The following is a 27289-nucleotide window of genomic DNA, read 5'->3' on the forward strand; positions in this document are numbered from 1 at the left end:
AACGACACTTTCCTGTAATTATCTTCACAAAGCACAAAACAGAGAAATCAAAGTAACAGATATTAGACATATAACACTTCCATAAACAATATACTGCTTTATACACAGACATGTAAGACTAATCAGGAATGCATTACATGCCTGCTACATTTTACATCAACTAGAAAACAGCAAACAAAAATAAAGCCGGGCTTTTAATGCATCTGACATTAACAGCGCATGTAGGAACTAGAGTGCCTGTGAAAATCTGATATGCGTAAGGCTACAAAATGTCTTTTCTGCAGTGTTCGAGCAGCATTAAACATCGCTTGTGTATTTTATTCAGTGGTATATTAGTACTCACTTGCATGCTCTTCAGATGCTGCTTAGGCAGACGTGACATCGTGCAGGTCAAACTGCACTATGTATGGAAGTAAAGTTCAACAACTCCAGACAAAAAGTGTTTGAAAGAATTAAAATAAAAAAGAAAATACAGAAATACTGCAACTCATCAAGGGGTAAACAGTATCAAAACATGCATGCTGGCAAATAAGGAAGCTAGTGACGGGAGTACTACACATAAGCATTATGACAAAGGGTCATTAAAGTAAGGTTATGGTGTAATAAAAGCTGCTTCAAATTTCCACTGGGGAAATGAATTACAGAAGCCAAAGAGCATGAGCAATTACTTCTGAGACCACGAATGCATTCAAGGGGTTGAGGGTTGGGTGCTGGCTGAGAATACCACTTGGAATGCTTCGGCATATAAGCAAGAATACAAGACAATCGAGTTTATATCACACAGACTGTGCACTTGCATCATGTGACTTATTTATATGCACTTTGAACAAAAACAGCAAAATTTTACTTTTAATAATCTAAGAATTTATATCCATAAATACTTTTGTTATGGCAACATTACATTAAAACACATATATTAACCCATACATTACTAGTCAGTTTTTGAAGACTAGCTAGCTTTATATCAAAGAGGATCTTTAGCAAAAAAAGAATGTGTACATGTGTTTCAGAAGACATTTTACTAAACAAAAGAAAATTATATAGTACTGATACTAATTCATGTAATTACAAGAGGATGCAGACCTCAGAAGAAATGTTACTGCACAAAACAGTAATCATACAGCGGTGACAGCTGTTTATGTAATTACCAGGTGCATGTGACATATACGTGAATGCAAATATGTGATTTTGGTACCGTAAGAAATGTGCATTTTCTAGCAAAAGCTGTGAGCAGGTGTTTGGTGCAGCATCTAAAGTAGTAAAAATGGTGGAATGTACCGAGGATTTGGGCATTTTTGATTCCAGCAGGGAAAAATAATCAACAACTGTGGGGGAAAAAGGTTGAGATGTACTGAGAATTCAACAGTGTTGATGACAGAAAGATGATCTTGATGCTACTTAATGCTCTGTGATTTTGGAAAAACACACTGGTGCTCAGTTTTGCTGTTACCAGAAAAGCCTAAGTCCAAGCTTTTCCAAGATAATGTGCATATTTTGCAGAATCACTTTAACACAAAACCATTACTAAATTGTGAATGCTTCAGTTTTCATTAGAAAATGAAAAAGTACAAATTAAACAATTTCTGATACACAACAGTACTATGAAGACTGGCAGAACACAGCCAATTACAATACAGACCTAGTGAAACATTAAATACAAGCTGGTGGGTGCTGCACACAATGAAGACACAAGACTGTAGTGAAATCAGTTTCTATGTCGATGGACTCCAGCACGATACTGTGCAACTGACAAGAACTAAAACGTATAGTAGTTACTGAACCCAGTCAAAAATCAGCTTATTTTCAGTGTGACACAATTTCATATTATATTAATGGCCAATGGTTCAAAGGAAAGTTCCTTTAAGTCTAGATTACCAGAAATACTACAGAACATTGTATGAAGTGCCTTATTACAGGCTGAGTAAAAGTGACTAATAAATATAACATGAAAAACAACATGATTAAAAACTGTTGTATTAAACAAGCTAGATAGTTCAAGCAGCATGCATGACGACTCCACACAGAAGGTGCTCCAGCCAAGAATCGAACAGGAGAACCTCTTGCTGTAAGACGACAACACTATCGCTGCACCACCACAGCTTTATACATACAGTGGATACACTAAATATTATATATATATATATATATATATATATATATATATATATATATATATATATATATATATATATATACATACATACATACATACACATACACGATACACTAACATCTGTATATACAAGCCCAGTCTCAATATGATTCCAAGGTAAAACATGAATGTTAAACCTGTACTTTTACAAACAGGCAGAAGTACTACTTTGAAGATGATGGATTTGACAATTAGAAGTGAGCCAAAAAATAATTTCTAATTTGTGCAAAGAGACTCCCAAAATAAGTCAAACCTAAATTTTCAATGCATGACATGGCCAGATAACCCATAAAATAAAGACAGATATCCACACATCCACACCAGCTTGCCAAACAGATCTAGAAAGTCCACTGTCTTGACTCAGTAAGGTTATCCTAAACATATAAAATTACTTACACCTCAGCTGAATTACAAAAGACCCAGGATGATGCCATGAATAAACAACACTGTTTAAATATCATGATTCATCCAACTGTTTTATATTTAACACTCTCAATAGCAAGAAATGTTAGATAATACTTGCATTAATACTAAGGAATGCACCTATCATTTGTTCTGAATTTTCTCTCATTTCTGTATCCAATGGAGAAGTTTGGAAGGAGCACTCAGCCAACCCCTGTGCTACTTATTCCAAACCACATTCACTTAATGAACACAATCTAAGTCAAGAAACAAAACAATTAACATACAAGAACAGAACTGTGTACATGCCTGAAACACAGGGAGATCTGGGAAGGGTCATAAGAATCTACTGCAGTTGTCCTTCCTGCTGATCAGTAAAATGGCAAGTGTACATCTGTTACAGCAGAGGTATGTTGTTGTAGCAAGAAGCTGGGAAAATCCTGAACAGTAAATATCACACATAAAAAAGTAACTCCTTATTCTTCTGGGCTAGAAGACTCTCCACCTGTGTAGTGTACCAGCCCCAGTCATCATTGTCACAGCAAAGAAAAATATAACCACCTTAAAAAATCATCTCCAATTACCATTTCATCATAAACTCATCTCATCAAGATCTGACCTCCTGCTGGCCTCCCTCTCTGACAAAACCTTGACTCCTGACCCATTCCCATCTCTAGAATACATGTTCTTTTCTAAAACCTTGTCAAACAACCTAAGACATCTCTCACAATCCACCCCAATCTGGCCATACCTGCAACTAAACTATACTACTCTAATCATGCCTTCTCCATACAAGTCCCTAAACTCTAGGACTGTTAAGAAGAGAACTTAGGAAGCATCTAGTTATACAAGCTTCATGTCAGTGCCACATCACATCGGTTACATGTCACTACCTTTTCTACATCTCTTCACGCCTTTCACCTGCCATTGGGTCATCCTGACAACTCTACTGAAATCTTTATTCCTACTCTCAGACTAGTTTAATTATGTTAGTTAGTTAAGCTAATTTAATACAGACTCAAATAGGATCCAAAGTAGCAACATATACATTAATTCCCCTCATTTCCAATTGGTTAGTAACTTGCCTTTCAGTTTAACATATGTAAAGTTTGTATCAATCTCTGTAAAGTTTTACATTGTTTATAACTTCATCTCCTTCTGACACTGTAACATATTTACCAAGACTGTGCCTGTAAATGGTCCACTAAGTTCAGCACACTATCCCAGGACACAAATGTAAAAAAAAAAAAAAAAAGTAAAAGAAATTAAAAAAAAAAAAAAAAACAGCTCAGAGCCTTAACTATCTGAACTAGCTACCGGACAACAATTTGGAATTATGGTTCAAATAACAATGCTCATTGAAAGTGGGAACCCATGGCCAGTCAGTCACAGCAAAAATATTTACAATTAAGACATTTTTGAAGCAACTGTGCCTATGGTGGTGCATCCTCTACTAGCTACATTTTCCAGTAGGTGGCTCACTGCCTGGTGGCAGACAGCAATCCACTTAGTCTTTGTTTAGCTTCTTGCAAGTATCTCACCTTCCTGGAGCTAAAGGGACTAAAATTAGTTTCCTTTCCTGAACGAATGGCCCCCTAAAGATATAACCTGGCTTAAAGTATGAAGAGCTCTCTTCTCTCTTTCGCTCCTTGATTATACCCCCATGTGAACACACACACACCACGCACGCAACACTCACCAAGCGCGCACTTACGTACGCACACACTAAGCACAAACATAAAAAAAAATACATGGATTAAAGAACAACTCTGAGGGAAACATGACCAGGTAGAAGTATCTAAGATAGTGACCTGTAACTTCAGTGTCACTTAACCTGCCAGCTTCCACATGAGATGGGCAAGACTGTCAAAGTTCAAGTCACAAGATGAAGAACAGTTTAATTTATTTAATCATTTAAATTGTCAGGTTAAGTCAGTTTCTCTGCAGACCCTTTTCATTAATCACCTGCACACAATCCAAAACTGTAAGCCAAAAATATAGTGAAAGGTTGTTCTATAAAGGGTACTATCTAAAAGTATAGCATTTAGACAAGCCTGAAGATAACAGAATAATATCAGTCAACATAAACAAGGTAATCAAAGGGAATGAACATTAAGCAATATGACAGACTTACTACCACACTACTATGGATGATATACTTAACAGGCTTTTCAGTTAGCAGTAGCCTATAGGTACGTGTATAATGAATGCACACATTTCATGGTAAATTAGCATACTTGACATAGAGGAGAAAAATATTTCAATTTGCATTAAAAGAGTAAATGCGGATTTGCAGAATATCCAGATTACAAAACAGCAAATTATTAATTATCAAAACAATTACACTGGGAGAATTCTATTAGGTAATCAAGCAAATGTGACCCGAAGGGAAAGTTTAGAATACTTTGCTCTTGAATCTGAAATATCATCAAAGTGTTACCAGTTGTCCTCCAAATTAGCTGAATAACAGGAAACCCCCCTCCCCATAAAAATCTGGTTATAACAAACTCTTTTTTGAAAAAATATTACTGACTTTGAAAAACAGAAATTAATTACAGTAAAAACAGTGTTAGATGATAAAGCCATGTGCATGAGACATCTAACAAATTCAAGTAACCCCAAAATACATGTAGTATAAACATTGCAACAAGCAATATTAAACTTTCAAGGAAATATAATGCTGCATAAAATAGAGCATCACAACACCTTTAACTAAATGGTTTGTGAATTTTTAAACTTTTTTACACTTACAAATGAACCATAATGCCATAATATACTTTTTCATAACCCATCTTTTAAGGGAAATATTCTAACCATACTCCACTAGAATTTAATAGGAGAATTGCTTACAAATGTATATATATATATATATAAAAAAAAACAGGACTGTAAGCAAAATTGCCAATAGAGCACCTTCTAATCTCTCTTTCAAATTAATGGCTGCAAGTATATCCAAAACACGTTCTGAATCCAAGCAGAAGGGACCACAGGACAGAAGTCTTTAGATACAGAGGAGTTTCCGGTGCTAAAAAAACAAGTATCTTAATCTTGATTTAGGAATGGTTGCATAATTTTCTTACATTTGACAAAAATGGTACATCACAAAACTTCATTGCTTTTGAACTGTCAAGGAATAAACATGAAAGGTTTAATGAATTATATTAATAATGTCATTTGTTGTGACAATCCATATGAATCTACAGCTGAAAGAAGTACATTTGACAGTTAGCTGAAGACTTTGTAGTGTTTAAAAATAATGCATACTTACATTGCTTTCAAACTGTGACTTCAAAGAATCCTCAGCAAAGATGTGGAAGATGATCTTTCTACTACTAAAAAGCAAGGCCGACTTGAGCATCGTAAGGGTTTCCTCTAGTCGAGTGCCACATGCAACAACTGCAAGGTGCATCCATTCTCCAATAGTTCTGTCTTTCGTATACATCCTCTGCTCACCATGTTTCCTAAAATAAAATACAAAGCATAATCAAAGATGCAGTTTAACAGTTCTGCGATTATGAAGAAGTGTTAACCATCCAGAAATACATTTGGTTAGTTTTCCCCTACATAAAGGTAAAATGCTTTGTGGGAACATGCCCTCTAGTTATCAACACTCAAAGTGTGCCTGTTCAACTGAAATCATAACCACAATTCTGGAATCGTCACTATAACATTGGTTAAAAACAAATCTATTTGATGCCACTACGGTTCTCTCAACAACCATAGGTTTGTACTAGGCTATTGGCCCTAGGGCCTATACAAGCCTAGCCATAACAATTCCCTGGCTATTTCTTCCCACAATATTTACTTCCCTGGACCCCTGTCTGGCAGGGCGGCTGATGTGATCCCAGGGGTGAATTTCCCATCTCCCATCCAATCGTCATGGTTCCTTTTGAAGAGGGCCAAAGAGGCGCTCTGCTTGACATGTACGGGCAGTCTATTCCAGAGTCTGGGGAGTCTCTGGGTCAGGAACCTATCCCTCCAGCATGTTGTGTTCATTGTGATGACAAGGTTTAGATCCCTGGAGCATGTGGCTCTGAGGCATTGGGATTTCTTTAAGTGTAGCATGTCCATCAACTCTGGGCTTGACACGGCCTTGTATGTTAAGCAGAGATCACCTCTGAGTAGATGATATGCGACAAGAGTATAGCTGGAGTTTTTTTTAAGACTGTCAGCATAGGGCATCTGCTTTAGACCTTTGATTCTTTTAGTGAGGTATTTCTGCGGCCTCTCCAGTTGTTGCAGATGTATTGACAGGTACATACTAAATGGGGAGTTGTATTCTATAATGGGTCTAATGAGGGATGAGTACAGTGGGTCTAATGAAGGATGAGAACAGTGGGACAATGACCTCCTTTTTTTCTGGATGAAAAGCCCTTAGTGATGAGGTGTGCCACACAGAAGGATTTCCTGACTGTTGTGGCGATGTGGTTATCGAAGGTGAGACCACTGTCCACCTATGTCCCAAAGTCTCTTATCACACTTTCGGTGTTTAGTGTACTGCCACCTACGTGGTAATTCATGGGTACATGTTTTTTCCCAAAGGAGATAACTATACATTTCTTGGCATTGAGCTTGAGCCCATGGCTCTGGCATCAAGCATCTGTTTCTGTAAGGCCCTTTTGTAGAATATCCACATCATTTGGGGATTCAATAATGGCTCCCAGTTTGCAGTCATCTGAGAATTTTGTTAGCCAGAGTCTCTTAGTGTTGGCCTGTACTTCAGAGAAGTAGATGCCGAACAGGTGCGGTCCCAGGACTGAACCCTGAGGTACTCCACTTGTCTGGAGTTGGATTTGGAGTCGGCTACTTTTACAGTGTGGGTTCGGTCAGTAAGCCAGTTGGCAACCCATCGAGTGACGTAGGGATTAATCCCCAGCTTAGTAAGTTTGTCTATGATTCCAGAGTGGGGGATGGCGTTGAAGACCTTGGCGAGGTCCAGATAGGCTGTGTGGACCACCTTACCCTTATCCACAGCTCTGGAGACTGATTTGAAAAAGTCAATCAAGGTTCAGGAGACAAGATCATCCCTTCACGAACCCAAACTGGGTGGGGTCCAGTGTTTGAAGGTTGCCAATGTTTGTTTATAAGTTCCATGATAATCCACCCCATGGCCTTGCAGATCAGGCTCATCAGACTGATGGGGCAGTAGTTCCCAGGATCCAAGGTGGATCCCCCCCCCCCTTGTGGAGTGGGATACTGTAGCTGTGCACCACTCAGTGGCACGAAGCCTGAGGTGAGGCTATGATTAAACATGACACTTAGGTGAGGTGCCAGTTCATTTTGTAGTTCATGCAGTACACAGCCCGGGATGTCGTCTGGTCCCATGGATGCTGTATTCTTAGCTTTGGAGTGTGTGGTTTTTACCTGTGTGGCCGTTATTACCAGAATTTGGCAATCATTCAGTACTGAGATGGGCCCTTTAGGGGGTGAGTGGGGGGTGAAGTTGGTACTGAACCAATCTGCCAGGATATTGGCAATATCCTTGGGATCAGTAGATTTAATGCCATTCTGCTGTAGCTCAGAGCAGATCTGAGCACTGCTATTTAGATTCTTGACATAGCTACAGAATGCCTTGCGGTTGTCTTTGGAATCTGTGGCAATTTTATTTTCGTAACTAGCTTTGGAGGATTTTATGAGGGATCTCAGCTTCTTACTTAGGGTGGTAAGGTAGTTTTTTGCATCCTGGGATTTTCTGCTTTTCTGCAACAGTTTCTTCCTTTTGTTGGCAGGGGACCACCAGATTGGCTTCCTTTTTTTGAAGGAGAGCGTCATGGTTCTATTTGGGATGGCATGATTCATGCACGAGTGGATGTGCTCATACAGTGCCTTAGTGTTGGATTCAGCAGTCGAACTTTCAGTTCCTGTCTGCATGGGTGTCATGAAGTTTGTCACTTCTGAATTGATTAGCATGAAGTTGGCTTTGGAGAAGTTTTTTTTACGGAGGTTTCCTTACTGTGGGGTGGGAAAGTGATGTGAATGTCAAGGGTGATTGGCTTATGGTCAGACCTGACCAACGAGGGGGTGACCATAGGTGTGGAGCATTGATTTCCCATGTTGGTAATGACCAGCTCTAGAATACTGGAGCCCCTGGTGGGACTATGGATTAGTTGATCCAGGGCATTGGAATTTATGAATTCCAAGAACTGTTGGGCAAAGGTGTTGGTACACGAGTAGTTTTCCCAGTTAATGGCAGGGTAGTTGAAATCACCCAGTATTAGAGTGTTTGGTTGTATCTTAATATTTTCCAGTATGTTTAGAAAGGTGTAGTGAGAATCTTGGGGCATGGTGGGGGATTGCAGTCTTACCTAATGTTAGTTGCACCTGGAGAATTTCAGACGCATTGTGTTGGGCAACTAGCCTGGTGGTGTGAATATCCTAGGTGAATTTGGACACTCCTCCACCTTTAGTGTTCCAGTCCTGGTTTGGTGGCCGAAATGTGTGGTAAGAGTTGTAGCCTGGTATTGCAGGGGTACTCTCTGGAGCCTTGAACCAGGTATCAGTTACTGCACAGCTATCAATGTTCTCCATTTTTAGGAGTGCCTCAAGAGAGTGCATTTTGAAGTTTAGACTTCTAGCACTGAGTAGCATTACCTTCAGATTTTGCATGCTTGTACCGGTTACGGTGGTGATTTTGTCCTTTGAACTATAGGGGTGGCAAGAGCCTTAGCTAGTAACCTGAATCCCTGGGGAGACAGGTGCAGACCATCTCTGGCAAAGCATCATGGTCTGTCGAACATGTTGTCCCAGGCAGACAGATACTGGAGCCCCTCTGAATGACACCAGAAGCTTAGCCAACTGTTGAAGTCAATCATTTTGTCCTTGTACTGTGGTATCATTCTGGGCGAAGGCAGGATGCTACTCAGGGCTAGGGTCACACCTGCCTGGGCCATATAATCTGACAGCTCTTCCGTTTCTCTTTTCATGTAGTCCAGGGAGGTACATCTTAAGTCATACACTCCAACATGGACAATGACAGAGTCATACTTGTACTTGTTGTGGAGTGACTTGAGTGCAAGCGTTATGTGTCTGATCCTGGCACCAGACAGGCAACTGACTGTAATTTTCCCTTGTTCAGCCTGGCGAGTGGGACATCAGTGTGCCTGACTAGAGTCACCTATGACTGAAGTGTTGGGTATGTTGTCTTGCCTTACAGGCTGTTGTTGGGTGGCAAACTGGTGTTGTGAGCTATGACACTTTGGTTGCAATTGGTGTTTGTTTGCATTTCAGCTTCGGAGGTCCTTGTTGCTTGGCCAGGTTACTGTTAAGGGTCCCCGCATATGAGGGTTTCGTGTCGCTATGCGAGGGTGTTGGTGGTGTGGGTTTAGAAGGGCTATGTGTTGCTTGAGGTGTATTGCAGGTGTTATCCTTCTCCTCTTGACTGTCTAGCACAATCATGAGTGGAGAGAGCTTTGCTTCCAGTTTGGCTATGTAAGTGCATCTCTCGCAGGTTGGAGTGTTGGGTGGTAGGTGGAGCGGGTTGTTTGTGTACATGAGGCAATTGCTGGATTGCCCCAGTATACCCAGATTCACCAGGTGGACAGGAGGAATCACCGGAAGCTGATCCTTGGACATGCCTGGTTTGGTGCCTTTTTTGTCAAGTACAAGAGCTGTTTTCACCTCACCTTAGCAAGGTACTTTGCAATTATAGGCTGTTTAGTGCCTATGATTAATTTCTCCTTATTAAAAAGGAAAGTTGAGTGCTTGTATCAGTTTAAGGCTTCCTAGTGCTTTCCAGCAGGTTTCAGAGCAAGTGCTAGTCACAGGGATGCTTGAAGGTAAGATGAAAAAAATGGTTTATCCTAAACACAGCAGTGTGCACTAGAGGAGTTAGATGTGAAAGTAGGTAACTTAAGTTTTGCCTGTCTAAAAAGTTAAGTTTTAGTGGAGAGTCACTATTTTTAAAACAGCAAAGTAGACTGAAAGGGGGTGGTCACTTTTGTATTCTGGTACTATGGAATACAGTAGGATGGCCTATAAATTTAATTAATTGAAGGGAAGTGATTTCACAAAATGATAACTTTGCGCTTAGAAAAGCCAATAAAAGCAGAGAGGAAATGAGATGTATGGTCAAATTAACATAAGGGGCAGGCAACTAGAAAGACAGTGGTATTTAAGAACACAACAGTAACCGGGTTGGATGGTGGGGAAAAAAATTTCTGCCTGACTCACAAGAGACAGAGCTGTGGTCTCTTTTCAAGTTTTAATATGCAGTCAAAAGCAGAATACAAGTAAAATGTAAGGTAAAGAAAACAAATCACAGTATCAAAACCATTCAGACTACTGACACAACTTAGAGACTATTGTACACCAGTGGAATATGCATACACCATCTGAAGGGTGGTCTGGTAAAAGCAAAGACTAATCCAACTTCTGAACCATCAAAACTCGGTTCCTCCTCATACTAGACAAATACCTTGGTCCAAATACTGTGACTGCAATGCATATGTGCCACTGAGATAAAAGACTTACACAAGAGCAACACCTAAGGTTTGCATATACACTCACAGAAAAAATGCATTCAAGTCACTGTTATTTATCAGAATTGTTCTACGGGTAAGTAAAGTGGTTCAGGGTCCCTTTCAGGCCACGACCTAAGCCATAAGCAAACAAAAACCAAGACTACTACATCACACACAGACAAGTAAATACGCATAAGAAGTTAGCAGCTACATAAACCCATTTAACAACATAACCTCTGTAAACAGGGAGACAAATAACTTCAGAAGTTGACAAAACCCCAATAACTGTTGTAGTGTGAAGCAGTTTTATGAACGCATGATATAACCAGTGCAGAGGTAACCTGCAACCAGAATGTTGTGGAGTAAAGTTAACATATCTGCCTTTTATTTGGAGCAGTTGCATGGTGACACTTGGATAGTCAATGGAAATTTTACCCTGAAAGACAGACAGTTTAACTCCAATTACACACTGCTTCAGGCAATATATTTCAAGAAGCTGCTGAGATTCTTTTGAGAACCCTTGCCCCGGAGAAAAGTTAAAAGCTAGGTCTAAACAAGGTAACAGCATCTTTATTTTCTGAACTTATAAATATGGTGCAGTTATAGCTTTAAAGTATTTTTAGGTGATACAGCCAGTAGAGAAGATGTACGAGTTTACATATTAGGGAGTTATGAAGGACTCTTGCTGCAAATTGGGAGAACTTTGCTTTCATTAGCCTTAAAAAATATGACTGTATACATGCTGGATCAATGAGCAGAAATACAACTTTCACTGACACGGATAAAACTAGCAATCCAAGTAATATATGCATGGTGGTGAAGTTCTACAGTCTCAAGAAAAGATATACTTTTTCTGTCTTTTGTAAACTATTGTTTTGCAATTTTTATAACCCATACAGACATGCAAAAATTTTTTTGCTAAACTGTTACAATCAAATACTTTTCAAACTCTTTTTTCAGCTACTAACATTTATGTTAATTTAGACCCAGAGGTACTACATAATTGGTTATTAGTTGCCATAGCAGCTCATTATATTCTAATTTAGTATTCTAGTCTTCACCCCCCCTAAAGTCAGTCAAGGCTTATTTTAGTCAAAATAGTGAACCTAAAGCATTTAAACCCCTCACAGTTGCTAACATGCTTGGCTAATGCATTAAAACTCTCTTTCTTATTAATACCGTATGTATGACGTTCTATATGCTTTTTCACTGGTAGTTCAGTTTTTCCTATATAAAAGGTGGGGGGGGGGTATTGCAACAGGCAAGATAAACTACTCTTGAAGTGTTGCAGTTAAATTTACCTCCTTATGTAATTTTTTGGATGATTCCAAAACATGTTTAACATTGGCCTTTCATCTAGAAGTAATATTCGGTTTCCACCATACATCTAAAGGGATGCCCAAATTAATCAAAATCTCAGAATATTGGGAAATCACTGCAACAGATTCCTTGCTGTCCATTGAATATTGAACAACCACTGATGTACTCCCCTTAAAAGCTGTACACCTTTGGGGTAGTTTCAAATCATACTTTAAAACTGGCCTATACGTCTTCCTTCCATCTATGACCTCCTGTGACTATTATGTCTACTTGGGTTATAAAACTAATGAAATGATTTACATATATTTTACTTATATTATTTATATATTTATAATAAGAAAGAATTCCAATTGGATAGGATGATTATGTGATTACAGAAGTGGATATATATATATATATATATATATATATATATATATATATATATACATATATATATTTTTTAAATGTACATAACAGGTTCTGCAGAAGTCCATCCATTATGGACAAAAGCACTTGTGTTTTTCTGTAGTTAATAAACAGCTAATATTTTTCTTTTGTTGCTCTGTGGACTTTGTTTTTTGGAAGATCACTTTGAGAGCTTTTTTGTTGAATTTATTTTTTTTAATCGCTCATTGGTGACTGGTGCTCTTTTGTAAGGTTGATTATACTTTTATTGTGGGCTGGCATGTCTCAACAGGACTCTGTTAAATCAGAGACAGATTTGGCTTTGTTTGATCTTACATTTACAATTGGGAACCTAACATTACTAAATCAACAGTTATCTCAAATGGCTGCCACTATTAATACTCAAAGTGCTGTTCAGAACTTTGTTTAGGTGAATACCAACATGGGTGTTGGGAAGGTCATCATCTGCATTATTGAGGACAACAGTGCCACATACAGCAATCTGGATTCAATTAACACGTGGTTAGAAGCCCCTATCAGTTCGGAAAAGGAGGCCTGGAAGAATGAGGCAACACAAATCTTTTAATGAACAACTGGACAATTTGGAAAGAAACGTACAATTTTAAACCATTACAAATGGATAATTATTTTTTGGAAGATAGCTACAAAATGCAGCATATTCCTAAAGGAGTGCAACTGTGGAAGTTCCCTAACAGAAAGGAAAAAGACTCAATAATGCATTGGGAATTGGTCAGATTATTTGACCATAATGGGTTAGTACTGGTAAAATAATTAAGGACAATGCAATATGCATATCTGCTATGTGGCAAGAAATGTCTGGTTACTCAAGATACATTTCCCTTTCATCATGCAAGGTTTGATGATATTTTTAACAAATCTGAAAAAAAAAGACTCTCTGAAGGGCAAGAAAGGACAAGACACGATCAAGGGAGGATGACAATTATAAACGCAAGTAGTCATACGTTGGTACTAGGCTATCAGCTCTAGGGCCTATACAAGCCTAGCCAAACAATTCCCCGGATATTTCTTCCCACAATATGAAGGAAAAATACACTGCGGTGGACAGATGAACACGCTGATGCTAATACTGGTATAGAACACAAACAACACAATGATGTAGAAGACATTTTTGAAGTAAATTTTCCAAGGCATTTGGTAATTTCTGTTTGCCATTCTCTCCAATCAGGGAACAGCAATTACAACAATGGAAACAATTACCTCAAGTAGAGACCACAAGGTGGAGCTTCCAAGGTCTACCCCTGATAGAACTAGTAAAAATATACAAAGATTTATAAATATTAACAGGTACTGTACACATTTCTTATGAGTTAACATTTTTAAGTTATACTCAAATTATTGCTCCCATGCATCACATTCTTTTTTTGAAAGGATTTAAATTCCTCCCTCAAAATATCTCCTCAGCAACATCCATCTCACTTTTCAAGAAGTCATTTAAGTCACACCTCTTGCAGTCATGGCTCTGTCCTTGCATCACATAAATGCTTTCCTGCTCTCCTCCTAATCTTGCCACCCTCCTCTTTTCACTGCTTACCATAGCTAATATACAGTACTTTAATACTCCCTTTCAGGGCCTGCTACCTTGCAAATTATGTTTATCCTGTGAGATGTCTCCTTAATGGCATCAGTTTTTGATTGCATCATTCAATGTATGCTTTGTTCTACCAATACTGACATCCAGGGTCTACTATGTATAAGCCAAGCTTGCTTAGAACAAACTAATGTACGATATATCTCTTTGACTGTATAAATACCAAGGTACAGAATTGTTTTCTTTGTTTGTTGAAATTGTGTTATTGGAGCTTTTCTCCCTGGGCCTCCGCTGTAAATGGACCTCGTTCCAGTCGGACTTTCCCGGTAAACAAATGTAAAATAAAATAAAATTAACTTCACTCCTTCAGGAAATGCAAATTTGACATGTATTTTGTGGGACTTGAAGTTGTTCACTAGAAACTTGAACTTATCAGTAACAACTACAAAGGAGAAGCACTTTGAACCCACCCTTAAATCTTGCCAAAAATCTGGAAAAAAAAACTTTGTGAACATGAGATAAGGGCCAATTTTTCTAACAAATATAACCTTTTTTAATTTAACAAGGGAAGGAATTTTTTTTCTAAAAATAATGACAACCAAGTAGCACATACCTGCTTACCTCGTATGAAAGCTCTCAGCTGGATGTACAAAATGCTACCAACAGTATGTGTGTATCATGAGTGGCTGCAGAGATACTGTAAGTTGTTTACAAAATACTACAAACTAAATATTTACTGTGCTTACTATGACTTATAATGTAAACAACAAAGGATAACAGACCATGGTAAAGCAAAGCTGCCAAAATACAATGGAAGTCAAAAACAAAACAGCAGCTCAGCAACACTAAAAACACTTCATTAAATAACAAAGCTTTTGGAAACAATCCTTCAGTACAGTATAAAATGAACAATGTTTGCCTGTCTTTTCCCGGTTAGGGGTCGCCACAGCGGAACTCCGGTCCACTAATGATTGGCAGTCGATTTTTATGGTGCTGAGTTGCCAGTCCAACTCCCAACCTTCAGCGAAGGCACGCCCATTCACACATGTCGTTCGGAGGCCACTCGATTACAGGGTGCAGACTCCACACAGAAGGCACTCCAGCCGTGAATCGAACAGGAGAACCTTTTGCTGTGAGGCAACAATGCTACTGCTGTACCACAGCGGCTATACAGTATATAAAATGAACAATAAAAAGCTCAATTAAATATAATTTACTAAAGTCACAAGACACAGCCCAAACAACCATAAATCAACATCAGTTATTCAATTAATGATGTTTCTATATGTATGCGTACAAACACACACAAAAAAGAAAAATAATACATTAATTTTAAACATAACTGTTTGTGCTTTAATACAGGTTTAATGCTAACCATTTTATTTATTCCTAGTGGATGGTCAGTCTGCAGACACACTATCCAGTCATATACATCTAACTCTAATTTATTATCCATGTCACCGCCCCTCGAACTTTTATCAATCACTCTGAATACAAAGTCATGCTGTTTTCCATTTTCAATCAAATGCTTCGCTAATGCGTTAGTCATAACACTTCAAGGTATTTCCGATCTGTGCTCAATAAGTTTTCTAGATTATTTTCCTACTCAGAAACCTAAGCATCTCTTACAGGTAGCCAGATAGAAAGTAATATTACATGTTGCAGTACACTTAAAAATATATTTCTTTCCAGAGATGGGATGTGTAAAGTTGTAATCACTACATATAGCAGCAGAAACAATTAAAGCACGTTTAATAATTAGAGAGGCTGATAAGGACGGCTCGATTGTAGTAATGATCCATACAGATTATATAATTCTATTAATGAACTTTTATCTGATTACTCTGCTTTTAAGAAAATAACACATTCTAATGTTACCAGGTATACAAAAGAATATTAACATGAGCATTTTTGATTTACAAGCTCTGAATGACATTTCCATTGAAATGTTTAATTATTTTACAGTTCCCTGTTCTACAATTCCAGTGTTATATGGTCTGCCAAAGATTCACATACAATTATCCTGCCCACTAATGAGACCAATTGCATCAGGTAGAGGATGGGCAACTGAACCAATCTCACTTTATCTACAAAACATTTTAAAGTACATTTTTAATATATATTAAATTTCTGTTAGAAATACTTGTGACTTCCTGGTCCAACTGTCTGAATGGTGTAAAACTAGTGATGGTGACTCCTTTATTTTTGTTAGACTAGATATTAAATCATTGTTCATGGTTATCCCTAACCACTATGGTGTCACTGCAATCAGGGACGTATGTGAACATAGTCAATGTAAAGGGAGAGAGAGATGGAAACATCATGTGAATTACTTGAATTAGTACTAGAGAATAATATATTTTTTTCTTTGATGAGCAACTATACCATCAGATTGCAGGTGTAGCACTGGGTACGTCCATCACCAACACCTAAACTAACCTCACATTTAGCAAATGGGTGGAAACATTTATTTATAGTTGCCCAGAAACATGTCTATCTAATGTAGCATTTTATAAGTGTTTTGTGGATGATGCGTTTTTAATATGGCATGGTCAGTGTGATGAACTTGTTGTATTTTTGAATCAGGACTATGGACTTTTAGGAGTTTAAAATGAGATCTTCTGAAGTAGAAATTAATTTTGTGGATGTTAAATTGGAATACAACGGCTCTGAAATTAACACTAGTATTTATAAAAAGGATGCACATCCAAACAAATATTTACACAGAAAAAGTAAGTATACTAACCATACATTTAAAAGAATTGTGAAAAGCCAGTACTTATGGGTAAGTAGGCTAAACACTGATACTACAAATGTCATGTCAAACATTTGACTTATACAAATGAATTCAAAGAAAGGGGTTATGATATGCAGATGTTGGATATGATTAGAGAAGATGCTATAAATGAGAGAAGTGACAAGGCTAAACCCTACTTTTTTGGTAACAATGAATCTAATACATGTTCTAATAATAAATCCACCGTAACTTTACGGTACTTTACTTAGATGTACTGATGTTTTTAAAGAAAGAATAATAAATAATTGGAGTACTCTAAAAATGCTACCAGATCTCAAATAATTTATAGGGGGTACACCATCTTTTGCCTACAGAAATTGCCCTAATTTGAAGAGACAATTATGTTATAAAGATATGGACTATAACAAGACGTGAACTTGCCCTTGCTTTAATTGTTCCTGGTGCAATGCTATATGTAGTGATTACACCTTTGCACATCCCACGTCTGAAAGGAAATATGTTTTTAAATGTTATGCAACATGCAACACTTCTTTTGTTGCCTACCTGGCTACCTGTAAGAGCTGCATTTGTTTCTATGTAGGTAAATCATCTAGAAAAACTTAAAGATCGAATTACTGAGCACAGATCAGAAACACAGTGTTATGACCAACGCATTAGCGAAGCATTTGATTGAAAATGGAAACCAGCATGACCTTGTATTCACACTGAATGATACGAGTCTGAGGGCCAGTGACATGGATAATAAATTAAAGTTAAAATTATATGATTGGACAATGCATCTGCAGGATGACCTTGCACCAGGTATAAATAAAATGGTTAGCATTAAACCTGTATTAAAGCACAAATAGTTATGTTTAAAACAAATGTTTTACTTTTATAGATATATGTATATTTATATATGTATTTATATATTTTATATAAATTGAAATATGATATACTTTGCATTTTAAAACTAACATAATTAATTGAATAATTGATGCCGATTTATGTTTGTTTGGGCTGTGTCATATGACTTTAGTAAATCATATTTGATATTTTTACTGTTCATTTTATACGGCACTGAAGGAGGATTGTGTATCCCAAAGCTTTGTTATTTAATAAAGTGTTTTTGCATTGCTGAGCTGCTTTTTTTTTTTTTACTATGATTTATAAAATGCAGTTTAAGACCTAGAACATAAAGAACACTACCGCTATTGTGCTGAAGAGTTTGCCATTTATATTTCTTTAGTAATCTTTACGGTTCCAGACACGGGAACATTTGTCTGAAATTTTAGGACATAATTTGACTATCAAAAACTTAGGCTCCACCCATCGGAAGTTACAGTACACGTTTCCAGAGCTCCATTGGAGGGAATGGGTTAAGAAAAACAGTTTTAATGTATTAGCCAAGCATGAGAGTTTTTAATGTTTTAAGTTTACTATTTTTGACTAAAATAAACATTGACTTTAGGGGTGGTGTCTGGAAAACTAAATCAGAATATTGTAAGTTGCTATGGCAACTAAAGAACCAATCCTCCAGTACCTCAAGGTCTACATGAGAACACAAGTATTAGCACTTTATTGAAAATGAGACTGAATAGGATTACATTGTCACAGTTGTTCTACAAAAACTTTGTGCATCTACATGGGTTATAAAACTAATGTGTAATTTATATTTTACTTGTATACTTAGAAAGAATTCCAATTGAGTAAGACAATTTTGTGATTACACAGGTGGAGACCGTTAAATGTGTTTTAAAAAAAGTTATACAATGACTGTTCATTAATATTTGAAAACAAGTACGCTGATTGGTCAACCCAATCAGCGTCCCCATTGTAAATCCGAGCATATACCAATGGAAAAAGGTCCAATCGCCCCATCCTTTTTTTCCATTAATATATGCCATAAAATTTTAAATAAATAAAATTACAAAACTAGACACTTGAAACCAACTAGAGAGACAGGACAAACAAAAATAAAAAATAATCAGGTATGTTATGAAAAAAAGAGAGAAAAGTACCCTGATTGTCCTTTTATTTCCTATGTCCCATCTCTCCCATACCTTCAGTGTCCCGTTATCTTTTTTAAATTAAAAAAAAGTAACAGAGATCTTCCTTTCTCCATTGCTTCCTATACACAGCACTGATGTACTGCGCAGGTGTGGGAACAAGTCCCCATACGCATGTACAGTACATCAAAAAAAGGACAGGGATATCCGAGAAAAGCAGAAAAACACCACAGAGCCGTCATACAATGACATTATTTAAGAAAAGTAAGTAATTTTTTTCTTTAAATAATGTTATTATGTAATAGCAATAACAGACTCTGTGGTGTGGTATATTGAAGATTTACCCACTGTTGTCTTTGCTTAATCACTCGGGCTTTGCCGTGGGTAAATCTTCAATATACCACACCCAAGTCATCGGTTATTGCTTAAGTATGCAACAGGTTCTGAAGGAGTCCTTTACAGATGACAGTACTGAACATGTGTTTTTAAGTAGTTCATAAAACAGCTATGATTTTTCTGCTATTTCTATGTGGTCTTTCTTTTTCACAAGATCACATTGGGGTTTTTTTTGCTGAAGTTTGTTTTGTTTTTTATTATTCACCAGTGACTGGATTTGTTTTGTGGGAAGAATTTTCTCCCAAGTGGAATACAAGTCTTTCACATTGGTCATTTGCGTATGGTCAAAATGTGTTCTTTTTTGGGTTTGAAACCAATGTATTTGATAAAGTTGGTGAATCACTGTCTTCTGCATGACAGCCCACTATCACTTTTCACAGCTTTAATTATGCCAAATTAAACAGAATACTTCATCTGCAATTAGGATTACAACATTTACAGATGTAGAAGTTACTGGATACCTAAAATCATTAATAATGAATAAATGACATCCTCCAGTGTTCACAGAACCATAAAAGCAAATGTGAGTTCTGTTCATGGCTGTTTTTCCACACTAGATATACACAAACTTAAGACAGCAGTACATTGTACAATACCTTAGCAAGTTTCACAAAGTAAGTCTCCAAGCACTTATCAATGTTAAAAAGACAGACCTCTTGTCTCATTAAAATTTTTCTTCCAAATTAATCTTGTTGAATCTAATAAGCAATTTGTAGAGTCCTTTCTTGTAAGCACTGAGGTACAGCTCTCAATGCACTCTAACAGCATATTTTCTGAGAACATTATATTAGCATTTTACACATTGTCAGTACATGCCACAAAGTACAGTTGTGTAAGACCTTACCATACCAGTAGATGAACTACTTCTGACGGTTGCAGTATTCTTTACTCCTGGGTATCCTTCCCAGGTCAGCCCAACATCTGGCCAGTATACCAAAGCCTTTACATCTTCCCAGTGTCTTATGCCAGACATGTCCTAATGTGCAAGATGTAAGGTACATATATGACATATGGACACCTAATCCTCAAGAACTGAAGTGCCCCAGCAGAACCTGAGCAACCCCAGAGAAACAATATCATGCTCATCCAGGAAAGGAAATAGAAAGAGATACGGACTTAAGGAAACCCCTCAGGCAGCAGTAGGTCAACAGAAAATAAAAGGGGAAAGGAGGGAGGGACCGAATATTGCAACAGTGAGAAGGAGGACATCTACTGTTACAGTAAGGTCTTACACAAATGTACTATGTTCTTCCTTATCACTGTTGCAGCATCCTTTACTCTTGAGAGAGTACAAAAGCTACAGGAAAGTATTTGAGGAGGAAAGCAGAGAAAGTACAGTTTTGTACCTACCATAAATGTAGATGTTCGAGTGCTAATACAGCTGCAGTAATCACAGATGGGTTCTCTGCCGTCAGGCGGGTCCTCGGTCGGCAAAATTCCAAAGTCTAGGTCCGGCGTCGGTTGTTGTCGCTTTCTCTCCCGACGTCAGTGAGGCCGGAGTATATAAGACACAGCCGACGCCATGTTCCTCAGTCTTTCTTGCCCCAGATGTCAGGTGCCCCCAGAAGGAAGGCAATACATAAATTATATATATATATATATATATATATATATATATATATATATATATATATATATACACATGCAATGCAATATAATCCAAAATCAGTAGTTGCAAGCAAATAAACCATAGAAGGATAACCCAGTCAGGTTGTATGAAGAGGGGGTTAGGTCCCATGCCTTTACCAAGTGGGGAAGGAGGGAGGGTAACGTGTACTGCAGCTGTATTAGCACTCGAACATCTACATTTATGGTAGGTACAAAACTGTACTATGTTCATCATGCATACAGCTGCAGTAATCACAGATGGGTAGAGTCCCAAAGCTACGCACAGGGTGGTAGGTACTAGGTGGAACTGGGATGAGCCAGAATGCCCTGCAACACAGCAGTGGCAAAGCCTGCTCTAGTTTTGGAATATAAAGGCAGGTGGTAGTGTTTTGTGAAGGTATGTACAGAACTCCAAGTGGCTGCCTCCAAAATATCTTTGGTAGGAACTCCTCTGAGGAAGGCTGTAGAGATAGCTGTGGCCCTGGTGGAGTGGGATCTGATGCCTGTGGGAACAGATTTCCCATGATATGAATAACAAAACCGTATGCAGTGGCCTATCCACTTTGAAATTGTCTGCTTGGTAACTGGCTTCCCTTGAGCCCCTACAGCATAGGACACAAAAAGTTGTTCTGATTTCCTGAAGGACTTTGTTCTGTCCAAATAATAACGTAGCTGCCTATGGATGTCTAAAGAGTGTAGCAGCCTTTCCCCTTTGTTTTGAGGATTGGGGTAAAAGGTAGGTAAGTGTATGGCTTGATTTAAAGCTACCCTGGATACCACTTTAGGCATAAATGACGGGTTGGTACGAAGGGAAACCCTGTCCTGATGGAAGATGAGGAAGGGCTGCACCGCCATGAGGGCCTGTAGTTCCGAAACCCTACGAGCTGAAGTGATGGCCAGAAGGAAGGCTGTTTTCCAGGACAAATATTGCAAATCTGTTGAGGCAGCTGGTTCAAAAGGAGGCAATGTTAATTTTTCTAGAATGTAATTAAGATCCCATGCTGGTATTGGTTGTTTCCTTGGTGGTCTTATATTCTTAGCCCCTCTGAGGAACTGTCGTAAGAGTGGGTGAGAAAATAAAGGTGGATCCGTGTTGAATTCTGCAGAAATGGCTGAGGCATGGATTTTTATGGAAGAAAATGAAAGTCCACTGTTCAGCAGCTCAGCTAGATACTGTAATACCTGAGGCAAATTCAGTTTTCTAGGGTCCTGGCCTTTTTTCTCATTCCAAGAGCAAAACCATTACCATTTTGCGGAGTAAGCCTTTCTAATAGATGGCCTTCTGGCCTCCAAAATGACATCCTGCACCTCCTTGGAGAGTAGGGTCTGTTGTGGTGTTAAGGAATTTTCCATGCAGCGAGATTGAGTGTTTTCAGCTGACTGTGAAGAGTTTTGTAGCTGTGCTGAGTCAGCAGAAGAGGCATTAGAGGTAGAGACCAGGGAGGAGTATGTGTTAGGCTCCTCAGGAGTGGGTACCAGTGTTGCCTTGGCCAATCTGGAGCAATCAGAATCATCTTCGGTCTGTCTGCTCTTGCTTTCAAGAGCACCTTGGGCAGAAGAGGCAGAGGTGGGAAAGCGTAAACTGTCCATGCTGTCCAACTGAATGAAAGGGCGTCCACTCTCCAGGCCTTTGGATGAAAGGTCCTTGAACAAAACTTTTCCAATTGATGATTCCTGTGGGAGGCAAAAAGATCTATGTCTGGCCTCCCCCACGCTTGGACTATCTCTGTAAACAACTGAGGATGCAACTTCCATTCGTGTGGATCTGTCATATTTCTGCTTAGATTGTCTGCCAGCGTGTTTTCCAATCCCGGCAAGTACTGTGCTTGAAGTTCGATTTGCCATTCCAGAGCCAAGTTCCAAAGAGTCATGGCTAGTCTGCACAAGTGGTATGAATGTGTTCCTCCTTGTTTGTTTATGTACCACATTACTGTGGTGTTGTCTGTTCTTATCAGTAATTGTCCTGGATGCAGGAGGTCCTTGAAAGCTGTAATTGCATTTATTACTGCTAGCATTTCTTTTTGATTGATGTGAAGGTGCTTTTCCTTTTGGGACCATTTGCCCTGAATGCACCTGTCTGAAATGTGCGCCCCCCAGGCGTAATCTGAGGCGTCTGTGGTGATGACTTGATTTGCTTGAGGCTTGCAGAATGGGAGGCCTGTATTTGCTTGACATGCTTGGGCCCACCAAAGAAATTCCTTTTGCAAACATGGAATTATTGGTATTATTGTTTCCAAACTGTGACTGTGTTGAGACCATAGTTTTTTTAGGTACCATTGAAGTTTCCTCATATGCAACTTTGCACATGGGATTAAAAGAATGCAAGATGCCATGAAGCCCAGAGCCTGCAGGATTTTCCTTGCAGTAAGCCTGGTACATTTTGCTAGTATTATGAAGTACTGAGTTAGTTGCCCCTGTTTTTCTGGCGTAAGATAGGCCATCTGGGTGTTTGTGTCCAAGTTGGCACCCAGGAAAGTTATTTTCTGAGATGGTGTTAGCCTGGATTTCTCTTTGTTGATTGTGTATCCCAGAGCATGCAGTAACCGTGTTACATAGGCCAGATGTTCCAGAAGTATGTACTTGCTGTCCGCTTGGATCAGGCAGTCGTCCAAATAAGGGTAAATTTGTATCCCTTGAAGTCTGCAGTAAGCAATCACTGATGTCAGATATTTTGTGAATACTCTGGGCGCAGTAGATAAGCCAAAGGGCAATGCAGAGAATTGATAGTGGATAGAACCTGCAAGAAATCTGAGGTATCTTCTGCAGCTTTGTCTGATTGGGACATGCAGGTATGCCTCCTTGAGGTCCAATGTTACCAGCCAAAACTCCTTGCCCAGCATGGGAAGAAGCTGCTGTAATGTGAGCATCTTGAATTTTGGTACGAGTAGAAATGTGTTTAGGATGGATAAGTCCAAAATGGGTCTCCAGCCGGTTCCTTTCCTTGGTACCAGAAAAAGTCTGGAATAAAAACCTTGACCTTGTTCGTGAGTAGGTACCTCTTGAATAGCTCTCATGCCTATGAGCTTTGAAACTTGTAGTTGTGCCTCTGCCCTTTGATTGTGTGGCAGGTTTGGCATGCCTCTCATTTTTGGAAGAGTGTGGAATTGAAATTTGTAGCCTCTGTTTATAACGTCCAGGATCCATTTGTCTGTTGTGACAATATGCCAATTTCTTGCAAATAATGCCAGCTTTCCTCCCAAAGGTGCTGCCAGCTGAGACTTGCTTGGCATGGAAATGAGGGAGTCATTGGGTTTGTTTCCTGTATTGTTGTGCACTGTCTTCGCCACCTCTTGGTGCTGGAGTTTGCCATTGTCGGCCTCTATATGATCCTTGTGATTGCCCTCTGCCCCTTGTGCGTCTGTATCTACCTCTTTGGGGCTTGTCAGTGGCTGGAAAGGACCAATTTTTTGAAGGCCAATTTCTGCTAAAACGTGGTGGTTGGACCTGTAGAAAAGCTTTGACAGTTTGCATAGATTTGGCTTTTTCTTCCATTTTCCGTAATATCTCCTCAGCATTAGTACCAAACAGCACATCCTTTTGTAAAGGAGCATCTAAAAGTTTAGCTTTCACATGATCAGGCAAGCTTTGTTCCCTAAGCCAGGCATGTCTACGAATAACTGATCCTGTAGCAGCAGCTCTACTTGAGGCCTCTAGGGCATCATAGCCACATTGTAAGGTGTGTTTACCCACTTGCTCTGCACTATGCATCATATCCTGCAAGTCCTTCAAATCTGGTTGTTCAGGTTGAGACATTTTATTCCTTAATTGTGATAACAGGAACTGTTGATATTTAAGCATATGAAACTGACAATTTAAGGCCCTCATGGCTAGGGTGGCCGAGGTTTATACCTTTTTCCCCCACCTTTCGAAGGATCTTGACTATCTTTCGGCAGAAAGTGGATTCTTGGCAGTAGAGGCCTTCAATCCCTTGGGGCCTTGAGAAATGGTTTCAGGGTCAGCATTATGGCTTTTGTAGAGAAATTGGTGAGAGTTAGGAACTCTGTAGTACCTATCAGGTTTGACTGGTGCAGGAGGCAGGGAATCCGGGTTAAGGCAAGCCACCGAATAAACATCATCAAGTATGTCCAAAACAGGAGGTATCGCCAGAGGTCTGTGTTGAGGTAACAAAAGAAATTCCCTAAGTCTTTTCTTGGAATCGGAAAAGTCTTGGCCTTCCCAATGGAAGTGTTCCCTCAAAGAGTGCAAGGTTTCCCCAAAGGAAAAATCCTCAGGAGGAGATACAGAAGGAATGGACTGCTCTGCATCCGAATCTTCAAAAGGGGAGTAAGAGTGTTCCTCTACATCAGAATGTTCTGATAAAATGGAGCCCTGATCAGAAGAGGGAGAATCTTCCTCCACTCTGGGTCTCTTGTCTGGAGGGGGCTGAGAACCCCTGATAAGAGTAATTAAATCCTCAGCCATTTTAAGCATCTGTTTTTTAGGCATGGGGCCTGGAGAAGGGCCCTGTGCAACAGGCCTCTTGGGATGCCTGGCTGATTTGAATTTAGTAAAGGCCTTAATAGAAAAGGAAGATATGGGTCTAAAGACACCATGGGTGGAAGTGGACCTGTCCACATTAGGAGGCTCAACATTCGCAATGGCTTCGGTGGTTGTAGTCTGGGAAAGGGCCGAGGTACTGCGGTCTCCGGTACAGAGGACACCGCCAGAGGAGTGTCGTCGGTAGTCAGGGACTGCAAAGGCGTCTCGCTGAGAACCGTACCACGTGTAGCCGGTTTTGGCGTGGTGTCGGTGGGGACCGCGGACCTCGCATGTCGGTCCTTGTCCTTGCGTTTTTTGGATAAAACGGTAGTCTGAGTCTCCGACGACATTTTATAATCAAAGGCTTTACCAAAAAAGTGTTGGGCGAACTCCGCCCGACGCTTAATAGTGCGTTTATTGAAAGTAGCGCAAAAGCGACAGCCCGAGACGTCGTGGTCTGGGCCTAAACAAGGTATGCAGAGGGAATGGAAATCCTTATGCGGTATTTGCTTCCCACAAGAAATACAACTATTAACTTTTTCTGACATCGGTCTGAGGCAAGAAAAGTTTCCCCAACGAGGTACTTAGCTTTAATGAAGACTTCGGTTTCCAATTTTTCATAATTCAGGAGCTGGCCGACCGGCACTTGCGAACTGCTTCTGCTTTGGGCACCGCGCGGCAAAAAAGACTGAGGAACATGGCGTCGGCTGTGTCTTATATACTCTGGCCTCACTGACGTCAGGAGAGAAAGCGACAACAACCGACGCCGGACCTAGACTTTGGAATTCGGCCGACCGAGGACCCGCCTGACGGCAGAGAACCCATCTGTGATTACTGCAGCTGTATGCACGATGAACATCAGCCCTCCACAAACACAGCAATGAAAGCCCTGGCAAATCCTGCCAAGGCTTTGGCAATAATGTCCAACTTATAAAAGCTTGGTAAAAGTGTGGACAGACGTCCAAGCAACTTCCAAGATGGAGCTAGAATCTAGACCCTTGGGAAAAAAAAGCACCACAAGATGCTACCTCCCTGTCAGAATGAGCATGAACAGGAGAGGAAAGCCATTTACCATGAAAAGAACAACAAAAGGAAATGGCCTCAGGAGATCCCGGAGGAAATAGTTTGCTTAGACACTGCCAAATCCACTTTCCTGGCATGAAAGGAAACAAAAAGCTGCTCAGATTTTCTTATGCATTTTATCTCATTGAAGTAATATTTAAGCTGTCTATCTAAATCCAAGCTGTGTAGTACCTTCGCTAACAGACTGTGAATAAGGAAAGAAATGAAAGATGAACAGACTGATTTTATGCCACCTTGGGCAGAAAAGAAGGATTGGTTTGAACACACACCCTGTCCTTGTGAAAAAACAAAAAAGGAGAAACTGCAACCACCCTGAGAGCTTGGAGTTCAGAAACCCTCTTGTGAGAAGAAAGATCCAGCAACAGTTCAGTCTTCCCAGTACAAGACTGCAGGGAAGAAAAGGTGGGCTTCAAAAGGGGGCCAAGTCAATTTTTCAACAACAAAATTAAATTCCCAAGGAGGAGGAATAGGCTTTCTTGGAGGCCTGATATGAAGGATATCTTTTAGGAATTTTTTGACTTCAAAACTATAAGCCGAAAGTGGACTCAGACAGACGGGTGAAAATGACTGACAAATGAGCATTAACAGAAGAATATGCAAAACCAGTATTAAGCAATTCACCTAAACAAGAAAAGGATCATAGGGATCTCCACAGAAGTCATGCTTTGAGACACCAAATAGAAAATC

General features: G+C 39.3%; 1 protein-coding gene across 1 annotated transcript in view; it reads right to left on the reverse strand.

Annotated features, from left to right (window-relative positions):
- GXYLT2 (glucoside xylosyltransferase 2) overlaps positions 1-27289 on the reverse strand; it is a 478768-nt gene that overhangs the window by 361991 nt on the left and 89488 nt on the right. The window contains exon 2 of the mRNA XM_044077975.1: positions 5823-6015. Within this exon, the coding sequence (XP_043933910.1) occupies positions 5823-6015 (193 nt within the window). The remainder of the gene's footprint in view (positions 1-5822; positions 6016-27289) is intronic.

Source organism: Protopterus annectens, chromosome 7.part0 (assembly GCF_019279795.1).
Source record: "Protopterus annectens isolate FY-2018-M chromosome 7.part0, PAN1.0, whole genome shotgun sequence".
NCBI lineage: Eukaryota > Metazoa > Chordata > Ceratodontiformes > Protopteridae > Protopterus > Protopterus annectens.